The sequence below is a fragment of the Gymnogyps californianus genome, chromosome 4 (assembly GCF_018139145.2).
Source record: "Gymnogyps californianus isolate 813 chromosome 4, ASM1813914v2, whole genome shotgun sequence".
NCBI classification, from domain to species: domain Eukaryota; kingdom Metazoa; phylum Chordata; class Aves; order Accipitriformes; family Cathartidae; genus Gymnogyps; species Gymnogyps californianus.
The window spans coordinates 58,889,064-58,910,908 of record NC_059474.1 but is presented as its reverse complement, the minus strand read 5'-3'; the positions used below and the strand labels follow the sequence as shown (position 1 = coordinate 58,910,908).

The window sequence follows — 21,845 nt, the reverse complement described above, 5'->3', positions numbered from 1 at the left end:
CCATTCCTAAAACCCTTTCTAGATATGCTGTCAATGTGCACGGTTGCATTGCTATGTCTGTAAGTGCTTGCCAACAGAAGAAGGGTCAGTCTGAGTTTTGGTATTTGTGAGGGAGTTATTTACTCTGCATGATTTAATGCCATTGTTTTTTATCTGTAGATGATAGGACCACCTGGACAACCAGGGCCACATGGTCCTCCAGGCCCTATGGTAAGCTTGGGAGGAAGAGCCGGGCTAGGAAGGGCTTAAGCCCTCTTGTCATTTTAATGCCTGCTTAACAGAAGTGCTATGAGAGTATGTGACCATTAGAGAGGGACTTAATTTAGGACCTTTTCTACATGTCTTAAAATTCATAGGAAGTAGAGAAACAAATTGCACCTGCCTGTGTTAGTGTTAACGTGCTAGTGGTCTGGTTCGTTCTCTGAATCAGGTGTTTACAGTTGCTTTATTGGCAGCTGCATTTCATTTGTGAGGACAGACATACAGGTGCAACTTGCACCCCTATAAAGCAACAAACTCTTAAAAATTTGTGGCATATTTTCGTAATGAAAAATGGTATCTTTATTTCCAGGGACCTCATGGACTGCCTGGCCCAAAGGTAAATTAATGGCTGTCTTGAATAGTCATGTTCTTGATTCTGCGAAGTGTCATGCTTTGTTCTTTAATGCATGCAGCTATGTTTTGTCTTATGTCTCATTTAATAAATGTTTCTGATATTCTTAAACCTTAAAGCAGATTTTAATATTAACAGATAGCTTAAAAGCTTTTTAAATTTTCTGTGATTATTTCTGAATAGTATTTTTCCTGAGCATTGGCTGAATCCATTTTTTGTATTAATGTTTGTGATGTGGCACTAAATTATTTAGTTTCCTGTTGGTGGGCAAGTTACCTTTGCACTTGCAATTGGAATTACTTTTGAACATAGGAGCCTGTTGTGCGCTCAGGAAATGGAGTCAGATAAACTCTTCTTCATTTATGCTCTCTTGCATCTCCTACTTCTTCCAGTATGAATGACCTTCCACCTTCTTAGGTGCCATGTACTTTGCTGACCAGCTCCTTCACACATTATGCAAATTCCCTGTCGCAAAGTCATGTGTGTATTTTCATGTTTTCCAACCTGGAATCACTGATCAGGCAGGTCTGCAATATTATTTCAACATTTTCCACAGCATAGTACATGAAGATCCACTGCAGGGCCTCTCTAAGCCCATGAAAACAGCTCAGAGAGGGGGGAAGGGGGCTTTGGCAGAGTTGGAATATTTTAATTTGTGCTTTAATTCAGTAATCACCAGTAAACTAAAATTCAGTGTGACACTATAGCATAGCATTCATTAGGGCCAATGGTGTTGTCAGGCATGATCATTTTAATCACTATTGCTCCCTAATCATATGCACCTTTCTCAAAAAATAAGTAAGAGGAGGAGAGTTTTTTGTTTAGTTTTTGGGTTTTTTTTGTTTTTTTTTTTTAAGGTGTGAGACAGAAAATCACAGGTTTGACTCGTTATGAGACTGTTTGTGTTACCTTGGCGCAAGCAGCCTGAGTCATAAATCATTTTTTGAAGTCAAGTCTGTTCCATCTTAGCACCAGCCCTGCCTTACCTCAGGCTTTTGGCCTGAGACTCAGGCTTTTGTGAGATTTCTCAGGTCTGTTTCCAAAACTTCAGCGTTTTCAGTGCTACTGCTCTGAAAGTCACATCGAGTCAAATAGAAGAAGAATGAAGAAATGGCTACTTAGGCAGGGTGCAAAGCAGGCAGATGATGTCTGGAGTTACTTAAAGCAGCAGACTAGATTCTATTGAGATTTTTTTTAAAAAATATGAATATGATATAAGGTAACATAATACATCAAAGGGAAACCTAGGAACAAGGCCATGGGGAGTGGCCTGGATGAAATACCCACATATTTCTGTTTCCCAAAAGAGGCAGGTGTGGTCAGTACTCTTTTTGACTGGGCAGCCCTCAAGCTGAGGTAGTTTTTCATGATGCGAGAATGATTTATTGGCAGCTCCAAGCTCACCATTATCCTCTTAGTGATGTTTAATGTAGTAGCCTATACCTAATTTAACAATCACAACAAGACAAGTGCCATTTCTTACACTGTTTAACACAGTTAATGAACACAGAAACTATGGACCTCCCAAATAGCTTGGCATTGTATAACCTATACTGCTTCTTTTAATTTGTTACTGTTTAATTACGTATGCTTAAAGGTTTAAAATATCTTTATGTAAGATTTTGCTGCAAATTCCAGTTTGCCATAAGGAAAAAATATTGCTTCCTTACAAAATGTACTTTTCAGGAGATCCCACTGTAGAAACCTGCAGTTTCGAGGCTTATTTTTCTGAAAGTTTTCTTTCAGTTTGAATTATCTGCATAGGGTGGTTTATGGGATTTGAGGAAATTCCAAAAACCCCTGAAACTCACCCATAATTCAAACCATCTAACTATAGTGATAATTATTAGGAAAAGATTCAAAAGAATCTGTTACTCATAAGTTTCCTGTCGTTTTTTTCACACAGATTTTAAATCTCCAGCAGACACCTCCCAAGTGCTTTTGCCCAGTACTATATCAGTATGTAAATTGCCAGTAAGCTGAGAAGGTTGAATTTGTGTTCTTGTTTCAAACTGGAATTTGCAGCCATTTCTGAGACTGGCTTCTTCTATCCCAGCTTAAACACCCGTTATAGCACCAAAAATTTGGCATTTATACTTTTACATTTAGGGTGAACCAGGGTTAAATGGTCTTAAAGGATTGAAGGGTGAACCAGGTCAAAAGGGTGACAGAGGGCCCCTTGGTCTTCCAGTAAGTAAAAAACCCCAACTGTTCAATCTCAGTGCAAATCACAAACTTCTCTTTCTACTCCTGATGAACAACTCTGGTTTACTCAACAGCATACATAGAATATACCATGTTAGAGCAGAGCATCAGTCTTGTTTTGTTTTACCCCAAATCTGTGCTATCGTCCAAAGTAACATCCTGTAACACCCAGTGCTGTCAGGTTTTTTTTGTTATGTGTCAGTTGAAAGTGTTAAGTGTCATAAGGATGCCATCACCCCCATTACATTAGTCATATTGTTATTTAAGTGTTGTATGGTGTTTGCGTTAAAAAAGAAATCTTCCTTTCCCCCCCATCTCTTCAGTTATTCTTCCTCTGTTTGCACTTCTGCAGTTAAAATGGAGAGGTCTAACTGAGGAAAGTTAAAAATTGGTTTAGGGAATTTTATTTTTTTGCTCATTCATTAGGGATGGTGGATTGTTACTTTTGCCTTGTTCTTTAGAAAATTTCCATTCTGAGTGTTTGGCATAAATTTTATCTTCGAAAGAAATGAAGGACCTTAAAAATAAATTTTCATGTGGAAACATTATGATTCTTAAAATTTAGGTTGACAAAAGAGAAAATACTTTGTGTGTTTGAAAGCACTCTGAAAAGTTAGTTTTATTTTTTCCTCACAAAAAGTTCATTTTGCCTTTTTTTTTTTTTTTTAAATGTGAGGACTAGTCCATGTAATTACATTGTTAATAGTAAAATGGAGGAAAAAGACCTAGTTGACCCAAAGGAACTCAAACCCCTCTGATTAATATTTTCAAGAATTATGTTCAGGGCCTCTGGACAAGGTCAGCTTCACTGAGAATTTTAATTTATTTTGAAAAAAAAAGATCATTTTCAAGTTGACAGTTACAGCTATGTAGAGAGGGAGCTTTGGAGGTCTGAGTCAACCCCCTGAAAATGGCTAAAAGGAATAAGAAAGTTTTGGTTCTGCCAGAAACGTTTGTTCTAACCCAGAGCAAAACATACCATTAGTTTTTCAAATTTATATAGACCTTGTCTTGCTCCTGCTTACTACTTTTTCTAAATGTCATTTTAAGGAGCAAAGTCCAAGTGTTTGACTTTCTAAAAATGGCTCATTTTCACCGTTAATGAGGTTTGGTTTTTTGTTGTTGTTGTTGTTGTTTTGGGGGTTTTTTTGGCCCAGATTATTCCCTATGTCCCAAATAGTTTTGGTCCCCCTAGCCCCAGCATTACTGCCAGCAGTGCTGGGACAGGCGAGCAGATCTTTCGCTGCTGCTCTGTTATTCGCATAAAATCCACCAGAGGTCATCCCGTCCCCAAGGATGCTGAAGCAAATAGCCCGAAGTGCCGGGTGCTACCCACTTCCAGCCCTTGACTGTGCTCTGAACTGGGAGTATATTGGGAAAACAGGAAATGTGATTGTCCCCCGGGCTCTTGGCAATGAATGAGGCCATTGTAGTCAGGATCCAGATTTTGTTGGCTGCATAATGCAGTATTCTTGCACTTAAATGCTTCCTATCACGCTTAACATACACTTTTCTTTCTTTGTGTAGTATAGTATTCAATATTGTCGTTGTTTGCAAATTAGAAAGCATGCAAGTAAATTACAAAGTAAATATTTGCGTGTTAAGGCTCAAAAACACCCTAACATCTGGTGTTTGTAGCACTCCTACAGCTTGACATTATTCTGGTCTAACATACTGTGACGTGAAGGCAGGGGTGGGTCAGTGATGTTACACTAATGTGAGAACAGAATCAGGCTCTTGATGTTTTATGTGAATTTTTAACTAACATGCTGTAGTAATGTGATACCCATTCCAGAACCCTGTCACAACTTGTACTGTACATTTGAATTATGTTTATTCATCAGCACCACTTACTAATCTCACGTTCTTGTCATTCGTGTTGTACCCATCATCCATGCTTCCACCTAACCACACAGGGAGCATCTGGCTTAGACGGAAAGCCAGGACCCCGGGTGAGTCCCTCGTCTTTCTGTGTTGCTCTTCGTTACCGAGTCCGTGTGCTTTCCAGCGGCTCTGCCGGCCGCGCTCACACACTGCACAGAGGAAGGAAGGCCAAACGCCGCAGGCATTTTCCATGCTGTATAAGAGGGGGCTTCGAGCAGACCCTTAGGGCAATGTGTGTGGGAAGGAGAATGTAATTCTCTGTAGAAGGAGCTCTGAATCTTAAAAAGGCAGTTTGGTTTTGATTTTTGGTTGGACAACTGCCTTGGTTGGGGTGATTATTTTCCCGAGTAAGGTTAGGGATTTAGTTTACACAGGAAAACATACTTGTCCAATGCTAATATGGAATCAGTGAAATGGATGCAGACACCCTGGGGTTCTGCCGCAGGCATTCTCATATTAAACATAAATGTTAAATAGTTTGCTTTTTATAATGATAAAGAAATGGATAAAGTGAAAGAGGAGTAGAGTTATGTATTTGAAGGCTTCTGGAAGATTCCCATTGATCACTGCAACAGGTAAGTCTACCTTACAGGTGGACATTTCAATTTAAAAAATAATCGATGTTTTTTAAAAAAAAAAAAAAAAAAATCTTTGTCTGACCCTTCCATTTTTCCTGGCAAAATTTCTTTCAATAAATTTAAAATCTTTGTAAATCTTATGACTTCCATAGACAAAGTAAAATCCAACTAGAATAAAGATGGGTTACCTCACAATAGGAGACCTTATAGGTGGAGTTTTGAAAGCCAAATGGATTTGTTTGGCCAGGTTCCATCACAACTAAGTCTGAATTTTCAACCAGTGAAGTCTGATTCCATGTTAGTTCTTGGCTAGAAGACAGCTATTAGAACTAAAAACTTGTAAGAACAAGACCTCTCTCTTACCCTCTTTGTTTCCTTTCATAGGGTGTAGATGGCCCAGCTGGTCCCCATGGCCCTGCAGGTCCTAAAGGAGACAGAGTAAGTATATGTTTTGTGTGCTTCTCTTTACAAAGCGACTGCCACAATGGCAAAATGTCATATGGCTACTTATAGTGTGCCTAGATGTTACTAAACATAACAGTATCTCATCTGTTTAAGGATCAGCCCAGAACTGTACATGCATTCTAGTTACACACACATTTATCTGTTTAAGGATTTTGTAACTCATTAACGTCAGAGGAGCTGGTATTTTGTAATGATGTAATCAGTAAGAAACTTACAGGATTTTCAAGTTCACGGTGCTACACAGAACATAATTTTGGCTGGTTTCATTATTTTGTGTAAATGGATTGAGAGAACAAAGTAGGACAAATGAAGATAGTGTGATCTGATTATATACATATGCAATGGCAAAAAAATAAGTATTTCTCACCTCTTTGCACTTAAATGTTTTATCTTGAAAAAATTCTCTAACCTCTATAAAATTTAAACTTTTCTTCCTTTTTTTTAAGCTTAGAAGATAGGAGCCCTCCTATTTCATTTGAAATATTCACAGTAAATTTTATCCAATGGAAAAAGGATAGGGACCTTAATCTTTAACTGTGAGCCTGTCATCTTTAACAATACAACCACCAACTTGTAAAACAAAACAAAAGATGATACCTTATACTAACTAAAACCTCCAAGGAGTTGCCAGCCCAGAATTTTGTCTCTTTGCATTTCTCACTTTAACAAAACAGCTGTGCTAAAATGATTTCAGACTTGCTGTATTAAGGACGCAGCCATATGGCACAGGTCCAGTTAGCTTTAACAGCAGTACATCTGAGAAAGGTATGCGTGACTTGATGATTCATTTTTACAGAGCTGTGTGTTGAGACATAGATACAAGACATGCAGCGCAGTCCAAAATAGGAACAGTAGACTGTAGTTACCACTCAGGCTAGTTAACTGTCTGAAGGACTTGAGTATTTTTATTTTTTTCCTAGAGGATTACAGATTCAAGTCTTTTTTTTCAACTAGGACATAACTTTTTTTTTTCTATCAACTCTGTGAAAAGATATTTGAACATAATTTTCTGAACTTCAGGAAATAATTTAGATGAGATATACATGTAGAAGCATATATAAATACTGTACATTTTATTTTTGCATTATGAGCTTTTATCCTGAAGGATATGCGTATGTACTACCGGTTGAAACTTCTTTCAAAAACAATGTGCTATAATATAAACTATTCTTCTAATGTATGGAAGATAAGTATAATTGTTTTATCTTACGAAAGTATCCAAGCTCATAATAAGTCATACAGCTGGATCTAGAATCAGCTCTACCATGGCTGTTGACAAGTAGTAGTTACAAAGGGGATAGGAACTGCTGTGATGTAAATCGGTTCAATAATTGCATGAGCACAGAGGGACAGATTTGCAAAAATATAGAAACTAAGGTGTGCAAGAAATTCCTGCACATCCACCATTTTCTGTGTAGCTAAATGAAAGAGAGGAAGTTCACAAGAAAGATGGAAGTGTTTTTTTCCAAGCAATCAACTAGCAAGGTTATTGCTGTAATTGTTCATTTAATTATTCAATACTGTTTGGGAGGAGAAGTTGTTCATAGCATAGTTGTCTAACAGGTGCCTGGCACTGATATAGGTCTCATTATCCAAATAACAAATCATGTGTTTTTAATGCAGTTTTACAACTTGCATTTGCAACTGTTGAACTTGTTTATGTGAAAGCAGGAGGAAAACATTTTTGCCTGCAGATTTCAGACTTTGCCTTTTAATTAAAAATGGTGCATAGTGCCACCACTCACTATCACTGGACAGGATCACATTTTGTCCATACTGATAAGAAAAACCTTGGGCCAACGTTAACCTAGAAGGACACTAGGGATTCCTAACGTGAAACATAACCACATTCTTAAATCCACGTTATTTAAAATTTGGAAAGACAATCTCACTTTAAGAGAATAAATGTAAAATGCTGGTCACTATATATTTATGTCTCCTTAAAAGTTAAGGAAAGCAAGTATAATCGAACTGAAGCCTAGTGATTTCTTCTGTAGAAATCATGGATTCATTGTTGCCTAGGCTGCATTTGAGGCAATGCTGAATTACTCTTCTTAGGTAGAATGGACTGTTGTGCAAATTAGGGTTGGTTGGTTTGTTTCCAATTTAGCTATTTAATTAAAATAGAAAACATCAGACAGTCTTTATACAAAACTTATTTAGATGGTGAGAAAGTAGACTAGGAAAATAGTGCATGTCACTAGAAAATAGGAAAACATGAATTTTAGAACAAATGTGCTATTAACTCACTGTGTGAGCTTAACCATGTCATTTTCTCTCTAAACTTTAAGCTGTTCATTGATTATTAAAAGCTAACATAGGATTTAACACTTCCTGAAGTATGATACTGGTGAACATTCCAATACTGTGTTTTTGTGCACTTCTTTTAGTAGAAACAGAAATGGAAATTAATAGTGTGAATTAATATAATTTATTAGGCTAAAGTCTTGCAGTCCTTAATAAATTCTTCAGCTATGGAAAATACCATTTTGCTAGGTGCTTAGAGAGCTTTTACTGAGACCATCTTCATTAAATGGAGGAGTTGATCATAATAGGCCTCTGAATCTGGCTGCGTACCTATTAATCTCACTTATATATTGTCTTGAGAAAAAACACGTAAACAGATAAACATCTTGAACTACTACTAGTGAAAGGGGACATGTAATCCTGAAGGGTAATGACAGGCATAATGCGTATCCAAATTCTTGTCTGTCTAAAAGAAGCTGAAAGACAAAATTAATGAAATGCTAATTTCCTGAAACTCTTGCCTTGACGGCAAAGACCTGGTTTTGAGCTTGGTTTTGGCTCTTACATGTGTAGCCTGTGCAACACTGTCATCACTACACGCGTTCTGTACTGGGAGGAAAAGTGCATTCTCTTTAGTTTGGTTAAAATGTTTGTCACCATGGCAGTGTTACGAAATCTCCATATCAATCTTAATGGAGACACCAACTATGCAACTTTATTCATGCAAATGGTAGTTCATATTCACCCATGATTCAGGAAACTGAAGTGAAATAGGAGGCAAAAACAAAGGCTATGGTTTCTGTTCTTTGGGCACTGATGAATTGTCTTACAAAAAGATATTAAAAGCCTTCTTTAAGTTTGCGAATGTCTGTTTCCCTGAAGGAAATGCTTTATCGTGATGGCTGAGGGCAGTATGCCCATGACAGTTCATCAATCTTATATAATCGATAAACATACAGGACCTCATCTGATATTCCAAACACATTTCAGCATGTGCTTTATATTGGAGGCAAAAAATTGTGAGATACATTTCTCTAAATATATTCTTACATAACAGATGAGATTATTTCCTAGACTGATACATTCAGCATCTTTATGTCTACCATATGTTTAGCAACGTTATAGGCCTATCTTGAGAGGACTTTATACAGTCGTCTTTGCTGTTGAAGATTTTTAAAAAAAGATACTTAACTAGTCTTGGCATATTTCAAGTATTGATCAAACAGTTTTGTAGCTGTTATCTACATAGGTCAGCACATTAGTTTCTTCTCAGCAGAAAGTTTTAAAGCTGCAAGGGATTTACTGTTTTGAAAATCAGCTGTTACTTCCCAATACCTCCTATTGTTCTGCAAGGGCATCCAGTCTAAGCGCTGCTCAGAAATGGCTGGAGATTAACAGAATCCAGAAGGATCAGACATTACACATCTAATCACCACTAAAGTGAGTATAGACAGTGTTCACCTATGTAAAAATATGAAGTATCTAAAACAGATCAAACGTCAGTTATTCTGACAAACTCCTTACAGCTGTGACTATTGAACAACAGATTCAGACTCAGTTTATTCTGGTGCCTGCTTTTTTATATTATCCAGTCAATAAAATTGAGACTTAGCAGGCCATTTTCAGAGCTGCGCTGAGGGACTTGGCTGTGCTGATGATCACCACTATTAATTAGGCACACATCTACATCTTGGTCTTGTGCTTTTAATAATAGAGTAATGAATTAATAACGAGTAGTAAATAACCCAGATTTTTAGAGGCTCTTGTACACAGAATTATCTGAAGAGCTTAAGTGCAGCAGTTGCTAGGATGAAACACAGCACTTTTGTATGCCAGGAGCCTTGCACGAAGCCTTGCATTAGGTTATGTTAAGGAAAGGAGGTGAAGAAGGGATCTAAATAACCCCACGTTACAAATCCAGAGTAGCAGCTTTGAAAACTGGAGGAGGCGGTCAGGACTTTTTTTTTTTAATCTCGTCAACACTTTGAGCAGCTTAGTTCTCTCAAGAGAGTATGGCTTTTCTGCTGGATTTTATTCAGAAGAAACAGCACCACAGTCTGAAACAAGACTGCTGCCCGCACCTGCTTACCAGCCCTGCTCCCTAACAAGCTCACAGAGGGCTGTGCTCGCAGTTACATGGGCTAATGTTGGCTGACTCAGGAAGTTTAACTCCATATCAGTCTTGATGAAAAACAATTGGAGAGCAAACATGATTACTACTGTCAGCCTGAAATTTGTCGCCTTGAAATGTCATTTCATTTGGAAAAGTTTGCTTTATATTAAGCTTGCAAGATGATTTTGGTAGCATCCCTCTGGAAACTGGTAATTTTTCCATGGATTTTAGTGCAGAATGAGATCAAACTTCTGGAGTAATCTCTGTACTTGTTTGTCTTGCACATTAATACAGTTTTGTTTTTAATAAACCAGGGTATTTACATCACTAATCTAGAATCCAATAGAGCAATTAGCAACACAGTACAGTGCATGGGATAATCTTCACAATGTCACTGTTAATAGCATTGCCTGCTTAAATACAAGCTTTGATTGACACATTATTTTTGCTTGTCACTGTGTCGCATCTCAGCTGCTGTGCTGGACCTTGATGCTGTATATCCTCAATTTTCATTACAACATTGGATTTTTACTGAGCGCGATGTTGCAGCTATTACAAGCTTAAAATTGAAAGTGGTACAAGTTCAGTTTGAAAAATATTTTCAGTTACTAATGGGTTTAAAAACAAATGTAATATCATATGCCTGAAAAGTCATTTTTTCTAGTGAGTAATACACACCTTCTCTTCACCCCCTTAAGCATTTAATAAAAATAAATGAGCTTGGATTTTTAACTCAAAAGATTTAGGAATGCCTAAACTTTAACCTAAAGCACTTGGTAGAGATCATTTCTATCTAAGATAGATAATGGTTTTGTTTGCTTGTTCTGTAATCTTTTCTTAGGGTGAAAAGGGAACTGTAGGTGACCCTGGACCCAGAGGACCATACGGCTTGCCTGTAAGTTGCACATAGTTTGTACACATTGCGCTTTTCATCACTCCTTGATTAAATTTTGTGTGCTTTATGACTGCCTTTCACCTAGCAATACACTTATTTGGAAAAGGCAAAGATAGATAATAATCCCTGACAGTGCAAGGTCACTGGTCTGTATCGCAGACTTAGATTCCTACCCATGTACATGATCATGCAAAAGTGATGAAACGGACCTGACATGAACCAGCAAGAGAGGGGAAATCCAGAATGCAAGTGCTCCTGTTTCTGCAGCCTGTGGCCATCAGCTGTCTGGGGACCATGCGGGAGTGGCAGGAGTTCAGGATGAACTGTGGAAAGCTGTGATTTTCGTAATGTCAGTAAGCTGCTTGGATTTTCATGCTGCAAGGCTACTTCACTATTATATTTTTGTTTTGTTTGACACTTTAGAGACCAGTTTTGTTTTCACTTCCGTGCCGTGTGCTCAGAAGCAATTTGAGAAGTTCATTGTTGATCATTCATAGGTGGAGATGATATGCTTTAAATCAACCATTTAAATGATATTATCTGTTTCTAAAGTATGAGTGAGAACTTCCTTTGGCCTAATGAGGTGTCGTGGTTTAATCCCAGCCAGCAACTAAGCACCACGCAGCTGCTCACCCTTCCCCCTCCCAGTGGGATGGGGAGGAGGATTGGGAATAAAAAGTAAAACTCGTGGGTTGAGATAAGAACAGTTTAATAACTAAAGTAAAATAAAATACACTACTAACTAAGAATAAGAAAAAATATAATAATAATTGTAATGAAGAGGAATATAACAAAAACAAGAGAGAAATAACACCCAAGAAAAGACAAGTGATGCACAATGCAATTGCTCACCACCTGCTGACTGATGCCAGAGCAGTGAGCCACCCCTCCCAGCCAACTCCCCCCTGTTTATATACTGAGCATGACATTCTATGGCATGGAATACCCCTTTGGCTAGTTCAGGTCAGCTGCCCCGGCTATGCTCCCTCCCAGCTTCTTGCACACCTGCTTGCTGGCAGAGCATGGGAAACTGAAAAGTCCTTGGCTTAAGATAAGCGCTACTTAGCAACAACTAAAACATCAGTGTGTTATCAACATTATTCTCACACTAAATCCAAAACACAGCACTGTACCAGCTACTAAGAAGAAAATTAACTCTCTCCCAGCCAAAACCAGGACACAAGGATAGCCCCAATAAAATCAGTTGACTTCTCTGTTTACTTTGCTGATGACTGGGTCAGGTGTGTACATATACACATGTCTGTTCTGTACTTTGACACAAGAAAAGCCATGTAAATGTGCTTGGCCACGCACAACCAGCCTTTGCAAGAGACTTGTGACATTTCCATATCCTCTCCAGTCTAATCTGTTTGATTAATTAATTTAAGCTGGAATACAGACTCATGGTTTAATTGGTTCCATTTAATTGGCTCATGAGTCAATGACTACAGACAGTTTTCAGGCTCCATGGAGTGTTAAATTAGCTTGCAGTGCATGTTTATCTGAGGGTCACTTTTGTGAGTTAAATAAAAAAAAAATCCAATTTCTGTTTCCCCTTCCTGTGAACTAAAAATGAAAAATGATAGGCTTTTCTGTATTTTTAGCTTGCTCCTGGAATCTGCGTACAAACAAAATTTTACAGTCAAGCAAAATTTTACAGTCAAGTTATCAGTTCCTGGAAATGTTAAACACTGACAGAAATGTCCTTCACTAATGGCAATGCTGGGTGTACAGCCTTAGCAACGTGGGGTACCGCTGTGTAGAGGGAGCGCAGAAGTCGGGCATCAAGGCGGCCGTTGGTATCGCAGCTTAGGGACACTAATGTAGTTTATATGGTTCTTTGGCAGGGCAAAGATGGCGAGCCTGGCCTTGATGTAAGTAATATGTATGACCAATACACTCTTAATGGTAGGTAAGCGTCTTTCAAGAAATAGCTTACTGAGTGTAACACCTTTGTTTCCATTTAGTGTGCATGCAGTGTATACAGAGAGTGTGCTAAATGCTGCATTTGCTCTTCCTCTATGATAAAGAGGACAAAGAGTATGCAATATACAGCCCTTATTGACAGATATAGTGCTTAGTAATACAAGTAATTGGTCCTTTGGAAGTCAATAGGCTGAAAAACTGCCCTTGGTAAGAAAATATTCAGACTTGTGACTCAGTCATAGAAGAACAAGGAGTCACTAACATCTGGTTAAGTAAATTTATCCTAATTAAAGAGAATAATTCCATAACCTGTAAGGGATACATTTCAAAATACAGGCTCTTTCTTTGGCATGCTAAAAAGACTTACTGAAAGCCTTTTCCTCTAGTCCTACACGGAAATCCCTAACTTGGAGGAGTCTTTTCCAGAATGTACATATGCTACATAGCATGGACTATTGTCATTTTGAGTGATATGATTTCTTTCCAATGCTAGCAAAATGACTCTACCAAACACTATGACTTACTTGTCTCACATGCTCTTGTGCGCATGCGTGCACACATAACACACATATACATACAAAGCATGTAGTGAAATCATCATTGTATGTTCTCCAAGAGTATTTGAAAGCTTACCCTGCATGTGAATAAAAGTCGACCTATCTTTGTCCATTTTGTTTTTATAGGGTTTCCCTGGTCCTCGAGGAGAAAAGGGTGATATAGGAGAAAAGGGCGAAAAGGTGACCACAGTGTTATTGACTGTTGCTTGATTCCTCAGCCTAGTCAGTTCTGCTGTCTTTATGCTATAAATTGTCCCATTAAAACTTATCTTTGTTTTTACTGTGTGCCAAAAGGCAGGTCACAGATACATGCTATGCAAAATCATGAAAAACCACAAAAATTTATGCACAGAACTAGTAATATCAACATGTCCCAAAGCACAGCTTGTTTTTAGGCTCATTTTCTCCAATTCATCCTACACTTGTTGAAAATCCTTGTCAGCCTGAAATTTTTAATGCAGACGTCACTGAAATGTGTAATTGTGGTGGTAATTTTATACTGAAAACCCCAGCTCTGTTCCTTGGCAGTATTTGCAGTATAACTGTTGATCCTAGTGTACCATGCCTGTACACACTACCTATCCCGCACCAAATGGATAAGGACAGGAACTGTTTCAATTTTTATTTTTGGCAATGCCTTATTTACAATTAAGTACTTTGTGATACTTGTGGATTGAAATTAAACCATATACTCTACCATTCTATTAAAGCAACTAGACAGTGAAGTTAACAGAAACAGCCTAACTTCGTTTTCACTGTCCAGACACAGTGACTTGGAAATATGTTTAGTAAAAAGCAATTTAGGACTAAATGCATGCAGAGAAAGCTCATGAGCAAATCTTCCCTATTTCTAATCAACACAGAGCCCAGTTGCTAAAACTGCTGATTTAGCACTCACACCGAGCCACTTAATATAAAAGTTCATACACACAACAGGTGATTTTTCTAGTTCAGACAACTATTTTTGCCTAGCTGACATGTACAGGATTATACTAGGTCCACTTCCCGTCAGGGTATCTTAAACAAGAAGCAGGGTTAAAAAGTCACCATGGGTGTTTGGGTTCATCTCCTTTTCTTAATACTGTCAGGCAAAACACTTCCCAAGAATGCCTTGATAAGGGTACTATGAAATGTATCCTTCCTTTCTGTCCCTTGTTATATTGCTTATTTTGAGCTCAGGGATCACTGGTGAAGTGCTGATTTTGCAGAACTGCTTGCTTAAGCAGGTGCTCTATAAATATTATAAAGGCAGTGTCTGACGTGGCAGAGTAATCACAATGAATGGTGAGCTCTTGCTTGCTGTCAAAGACTACAGGTCTGTCTGTCACAAGCGAACAGCTTTTCTTTTTGAGAGCAGTTATCAGTAGAAAGGTGTAACTGATAACTGCCAGCTCTGATAGATGACTGGCAAAATGGCCAGCCTGTGCTAAGTGGGAGTTACAGCAGGTGCCGAATCGAATGAGCTTAACAGGATGTTCTCATGCTGGGACACATTAGAAGGGTTGTGTCCAGAAGATTAAAATAAGTTATTACCCCTCTCTAATCAATCCTAGTCAGGTTGCTTGAATACTGCAGATGGTATTTTGAGCCTCCCAGTTCAAGAAAAACTTGAGAACGTGGAGAGGAAGAAGGCTACCCAGCTGGCAGGGGCCTGCGGCACACACAACCGATAGGAGAGGTTGAAGGAGGTGGACTGGCTTAGTCTGACAAAGAGGATGCCAAACTACTTGAAAGGGAGATACAAAGATGGTGGAGCAAAACTCTTCTGGGTAATGGCAAATGGGAAAACACAGGACCACAAGCTGCTCCTGGGAGGTTCAGAGTGGCTATTAGGAAAACCTTGTTCACTAGGAGGGCAGCACAGCACTGGGACAGTTTACCCAGAGAGGTGGCTGAACCACTGCCCATGGAGGACTGCAGGACCTGGTCTGGTCTGACCGGATCTAGGGTCAGGAACCGTCCGGCTCAGGATGGGAGGTTAGACTAGGTGACCTCCAGAAGTCCCTTCCAACCAGACCTTCTGAGTCCCTGTTTCCATGTACAGCTAGAGATAGGCAGACAAAATATAGCCATCAGAGCCCAAGAAGATCTCTGGAAGAAAAGCTGGAAAGCTGGTGAAACAGTTGGCTTATATAAATATGATATCATGTGAAAATGGAACAGCTGAGCTTCTTGCACACAGGGTGTAAAAATATTTTAATGTCCTAGAGTGCAGCATGCTGCTTTTGGGTATTAGTTCATTATTCCCAGAGATTGACTAAATAGCTCAAACACAGGACCTCCAGTTGCAAGAGTGTGAGGGAATTGAGTGTGAGAATTGTGTGTGGCCACAAGGCATGGTTAGGCCCTTTTTGGAGTTCAGTTGCTATTCAGGCTGCCCATGTAGCCTTGTTCTCTTGGGCTGCAGCACACATCTCCTAGGAAGTCTAGTCCTCCATCCCCCTAAAAATTCAGGAAAAGGCAAAACCTGTTTCTTGAGGAGAATGCATGGCATAAAGTACTTAGCAAGTCTGACAGGTATTTCAGAAACCATGTTATCTTATGGGCTTTAACATTAAGAGGATTGCCAGGAAGTCTATAGAGTGAAAATGGAGATGGAATCTCTGCCTTAAAAATTCTCAGAATATTCAAAGAAAATTCGAAGGCAAAGGAAGTTCTTTCTCAGTGAAAAATCAGGGAAGATACAGCTGAGACCTATGTGAAAGAGACTTCCATTGCACAGTTTTGACATATTTTTTCCAGAAATGAGGAAATACTTGTATCTTGCAAGTAAACTGGTTTCACCAAAACCACCTTAGCTGCATCAATAGTTCCTTTTCCAAATGGAAGGCGGACTCTCAAAAGACACAAAGTAATGCAACTAATAGAAGCTTTCATTATAAGAAATTTTCTCAGTTCTGATGTTTTTCCTTATGTAAATTACGAATTATCTATGACCAAACTGCTGTAACAGCACCCATTTCAATAGAGATGAACCAGTTTACAAGTTGACGGTCCAGCTCATGATTTCTTGATTTTTAAATATTCCTCACGGTATTGGCTGTTAGACTGACATTGCACAAGTTGAGATTAGTGAGTTTCTAGTTAAGAAACTTAATTCAATTGCATTGCAAAAATATATATCATTACTAACATTCTATTGAGAACCAGTGACACTTGTTTTTTTCATAGACATGCTATGATAGGCAGGGAATAAATCTTTACTTCATCAGTTTGAGATGAGTCCTAGGCTGATGATTTTTATTTTAGCCTGTCAGTAGTTCTGCTACAGTGAAAGCAAGTCAGTGTTTGCATTATAATGTCTGCTTAACTTGGCTGTAAAAATAATTTTTAAATGTGTTCTAGCTGTAGTTACTCATCTAAAATTATAGTCCAGGAGCACTCAGCATGAAAAAGGTTTGTACAATTGATTTTGTATTTTCAAGTTGTACGAATAGAAAAAAATTCCTTTTAAAAAGGAATAATCTTTAACAAAAGGTAGAGATTGTGTTGTGGGGAGAGGGAGCGAAGGGAGCCCTGATCCCAAATGTGCAGTTGTGTCTCTTGTTATAAATATTGACAGAGGAGTATGATGTATCACAACAGTGGCTGGAAAGGCATCATCCTTTTCCCCCTGCACTCTGCATTGATGAAAATCTGTGCATGTGAGGACTGGAGATTGTTCCAACCATAACGGTGTTACAGAAGTGCCACAAATTTCTATTTCTCTAGGCACTGAGGAAGGGCAGGAAGGAATTTTTTTTAAATCTTCATCAGATGTAGATTCTCCATATCTCCTGTGGATCTCTATAAGTCAGGATAAGGAGGTGAAGATTAAGAGACAAGAACTCAGTCCGTGGAATAAGTAATAAAGTACTCGGGAAATCCAGACTATTCTCTACACAGATGACTGCTGCATTGGCTTGAATAAGATCATGGGTTTGCCCTGCAAAACTGGAAGTATAAATAGTTATCTGCTGACTTGTAACACAACAAGTTAAAGAAATACAAGTGCTAAAGATACAAAGAAGAGTCAGAAACCGAACTGTACTATCCATTTTCAGAATCATTTTTGGAGTATGTCCATGCTCTGTGCTTGCATACACTCACAGCAAATATATTGGTGTTACATCGAGCACAAACAACATGAGATTTGACCCTGAAACTGTTGGGCTTCTGTGCTATGCTGTCATGTTTGTAGGTTTAAGATGAATATTTAGCCAACTTACAGTTCCTGACTCATGGGGATTTTTTTACGTCACAATCTTATAATTTGGTAAAGAAGGGTAATGTTTGGGTTGCTGTTTTCCTAATATTATCCTGCAACTTTTTGGCACACAGAAAAGATAGACAAGAAACTTTGCTCCTATTGTGTCATGAATGCAGTATGTTTTGTTCATGGAAAAGATTTTTTCATTTGAATGTGTCAAGTATGCTATGATATTAAATGAATAACGTGCTTTCCTTCCTTTTTTAAATATGATATAGCTAATTATTTTTTAATTGTGTAAAAATGTTTTTTCTCTCTTGTTAATGGATTAAGTCTTTCTGTACTGGTGTGGAACTAGTTAAATGTCTATTTACTATGCTTCACCAAAATCCGTTTGTCCTTCCAAAGGGGCATTCCTTCCTTCTCCTTCTACCTTCATTCCTTACAATTCCTCTGTCTTTTTTACCCTTTTCCTCACAAATTAAATCCTCCCAATAGCCACAACCTCGCTTGCTGGTTCTCCAATGTCATACTAATTTTCCTATGACTATTTTTCCCATTTCTTTGTGATATTCCTGATTTACTCATCCTTCCTATCCCATTTTTTACAATCCTAGTCCAATTTGTTTCATTTTTTTTAATGGAACCTTTCTTGATTTTTGTGAAATTGAGAGCAAACCTGAAACTCATTTACCATTGTGATCAACTGGTGTGAAATCAATTATAAAATGAACTCTCTAAACTTCCTATACTGCTTGAAGGTGAGGTCATCTTTGAACATAACTTTGTTGAGGGGAGTCAACTCATTTCCATGAGTAATGAAAGCATTGGAAGTTTTACATTTAAAAAGAAAACTCAGTGTGAAATCAAAGGACTGAATTTTGGTAAAATAGGCAGATTAAACGTTGCATGTAGTAAAGAGAACATTTAAATGTTGGAATATTTAAATAAAGAAACTAATTATCACTTCTGATTACTTTATGATACCAAGACATTATGAAATCATTGAAAGTGTCATAGCACCTCTCCATCAAGCAGTTCGAATGTTTTGATTCCTGTAACAGGGTTTGAAATGGTCATATTGTATTTGGAGTAACAGGAGTGCACCCTCAGTGATGTCTGTGGGTTTCTGTGGACACCACTGACAACAGGATTTGTCCCAAACTGTTACCAGAGCGCAAAGGGTCCGTTCAGCAAAGGATGCTCTGGGCCATGCTCACCCTTGACATGACACCATGGAAGTTGATAGAATTTAGCCAGAGACCAGCCGTCTGTGCGAAACATCCACGCCACAGGTCTTTTTTAGAGAGACTATGCTGGTGTACTCTGCTCTCGCAAAGTTACTTCTGACTAGTGACAAATCTTCTAGGGAAGCTGACAAATTCAGATTACTGTGCATGTGCACTTCAGTACTATCACTTAGAACAAATAGGAGACCTCTTATTTTGGACTGTGGATTGGGAAGATTTGCAGATTTGCCTCTGTCTCAAGAAATCAATGATTTCCAGCCCTGTTCTAGGATTCAAAACATTCATAATACTGATATGAAATACCGACACAAACTAATACCAACTGATTGAGTTCTTGCTTGTGATCATATAATTTATTTTTCCACATAATGCACCATCCAAACCAGAACACAGTGGTAAGTGTCCTTTCAGCTCTCCATTGGCTTAAAAAGAAAAACCCAAACTTTTAAACCAATCTTTCTTTAATTTTTTTCCAAAAAAATGAAACTTGTTTTATCCAAACCATTGTATCCACAGGGGGAAAAGGGAAAGAAAGGCAAAAAGGGGCCTAAAGGGGAGAAAGGAGAACAGGGTGCTCCTGGATTAGATGCACCTTGCCCATTGGTACGTCTCACTTGTGTATTGGACAATCGATTGTCCTGCTGTAGACTGATGGAATAAGAAATGAGGGGAGAGGAACAAGCACCAGCTACTGTGTCACCTGTTGCCCTTTGTTAACGCAGCCTTATCTCAAGTTCTGGCAAATTCTGGAGCAGACTTTGTTTGCCAGCCTCCTACTTTGGTTTAAAGCACCAGACTCAAAACCTTCAGGCTAAATTTGTGGGTTTTGTTGGTGGCTTTTTTCATTATTTTCTGCCAAAATGTTGGAAAGGAACTAAATTTGGGATGTGCCCGAGTCAGTGCCACACAGGTTGAAAACACACCACAGCGGTCAGCTTGCTCCTCTTGCCTCTCTATTGTTATTTGTTCACTCCAGCTAAGTCAATACTGAAGGCATTTCCTTGACAGTAACATTGCAAGTTAATCTTTACAAACAGGGATTCCGTGGAATTAAGGGGGAAAAAGGGGAGCCAGGCCAGCCTGGCCTGGATGGGCTGGATGCCCCTTGCCAATTGGTACAGTATTTCTCTTTCCTACCAACCCTGCATGCAGTTCCTTTGTTTGTAGTCAGCCATTCTCAGTGTAAAGTAATGTTTTTCTGAGCTGACTTTACCTTATTCACGTAACACATGCATGCGCATGAACAAACCAGCTGCTTCAGTGATCATAACCGCAATGAGAGAACACACATTTTCGTTGACACCTCAAACCTAACTCTCAGCAGTTTGCTCCCACATCACATGGCAATTTATAAGTCTGTGTCCTTCCTACATTTTCCCTGAGAATCGTTGGTTTGTTATTTTCCTCACAAAATACCTATTGCCTTACTCACCCTGAACGCAAGTCTGTGTAGAAATCCAGCACAATGTCCACTTCTAATCAAGTCTGATGACTTTTGTCTGCACTGGCTCAGTTCTTCACCCTAGCCTGTCCCAGAGCTACCCCGCACCCTGGACTTCCTTTCAAATCCATGCAGTCTTAGGTGCATGTTTTCAGGATTTGGCCAAAATGAGAGTCATGTACAGAATGATGTAAATATTATTTCTAAAAATCAAGTCATAGGTTTCCAGTAAGCCAAGCTGGAGCCTGATCTCCCAGACCTTACACAAGTAATATTTTTGGTGTCTGGCCTGTTCATCAAATAGTATTCAAACAGATCTGGAAATGAAAAGCTTACCTGAGGTTTGTAAGAAGATAACGGTCTGCAGCCCAAACCCTCACTGTCTTTGTTATTTAACGTCTTCAATTTAATGGTCTTACCCTTGGAACTTACCTTCCTGGAATACACACGACACTCCCCACCCTATGTTAGCATGAATTCAAGTTCCCACCTATACTAAAATGCTACTTGTTGACCCTCTCCCTTGTACCAATCTGGCAACAGTGATTTTTATTTAATGGCAAAATAAGTTTAAATTCTTTTCCATTTAAAAAAAACAAAACCAAACCAACCAAACAAAAACCAGTACATACACATTTCCTCAAGATACAAGGAAGATTATCTTTTTAATTGTTCGCAGAAAAAATTGATCTGCATGTTCTGATATTGTTTGGTGGTTAAGCACGGTTCTCTAAGATGAATGTTAAGTAGATTTTATTTCAACTATAGCATTTCTAATTTGAAGTCAATGGATTTTAATCTTAAATACATAGTCCATTAAGATTATTCCATAGTCCATTTTGTTTGCTTCCAATTAATGGTAACCATATCTCATATTTTGTTGGGGATAATCAAGCATGCTTTTGTAATTTAAAAATGTTTCTCTGTCTCTGTATTATCATTTATATCTGGAGATTCACTAACAATCATTGATGGATGAAAAATATTCTGTTCATAGGTAATTACTAGAATAAGCTGCTAAGCAAACAGCATTGTTTCTTACTTTAGGCAGCAAGCCGTTCCCATCAGATTACATGCAAGCACATTCAAAAATCCTCATTAACCGCTATCTTCACATGTAAATTCACATAAGTGTTGTTATTCTATATTCTAAAAAACGTCAAGGCCTGATCTTTTTTTCTGCTCATGTATAGTCTAGTTACATGATAAGTGCTCCTAATTCTGAGCATACAACTCTCTGGATAAGCCCTGTATAGCCATGTAAGTTGGAATTAGTTCCATGAAAACCAGTATGACTGTGGTCAAAAGTTGGCTCTGATATCACTGGACACATGGAGATATGTGAAAGTAGGGTGGTGACAGAAAAGAAATGGAGTTACTCTCACTAACACAAGAAGAAATTAGATGGCCATATTGTCCAAGCAATGAAATAATCAGTGCTGCTGTACTGCCCTGCTCCCATCACTGATGTTTTCTTCCACT

At 38.5% G+C, this 21,845-nt stretch overlaps 1 protein-coding gene across 1 annotated transcript in view; it reads left to right on the top strand.

Annotated features, from left to right (window-relative positions):
* COL25A1 (collagen type XXV alpha 1 chain) overlaps nucleotides 1-21,845 on the top strand; it is a 325,074-nt gene that overhangs the window by 301,271 nt on the left and 1,958 nt on the right. The window contains exons 31-39 of the mRNA XM_050896370.1: nucleotides 160-210; nucleotides 572-598; nucleotides 2,723-2,803; nucleotides 4,735-4,770; nucleotides 5,665-5,718; nucleotides 10,947-11,000; nucleotides 12,848-12,874; nucleotides 13,610-13,663; nucleotides 19,439-19,525. Of these exons, the coding sequence (XP_050752327.1) occupies nucleotides 160-210; nucleotides 572-598; nucleotides 2,723-2,803; nucleotides 4,735-4,770; nucleotides 5,665-5,718; nucleotides 10,947-11,000; nucleotides 12,848-12,874; nucleotides 13,610-13,663; nucleotides 19,439-19,525 (471 nt within the window). The remainder of the gene's footprint in view (nucleotides 1-159; nucleotides 211-571; nucleotides 599-2,722; nucleotides 2,804-4,734; nucleotides 4,771-5,664; nucleotides 5,719-10,946; nucleotides 11,001-12,847; nucleotides 12,875-13,609; nucleotides 13,664-19,438; nucleotides 19,526-21,845) is intronic.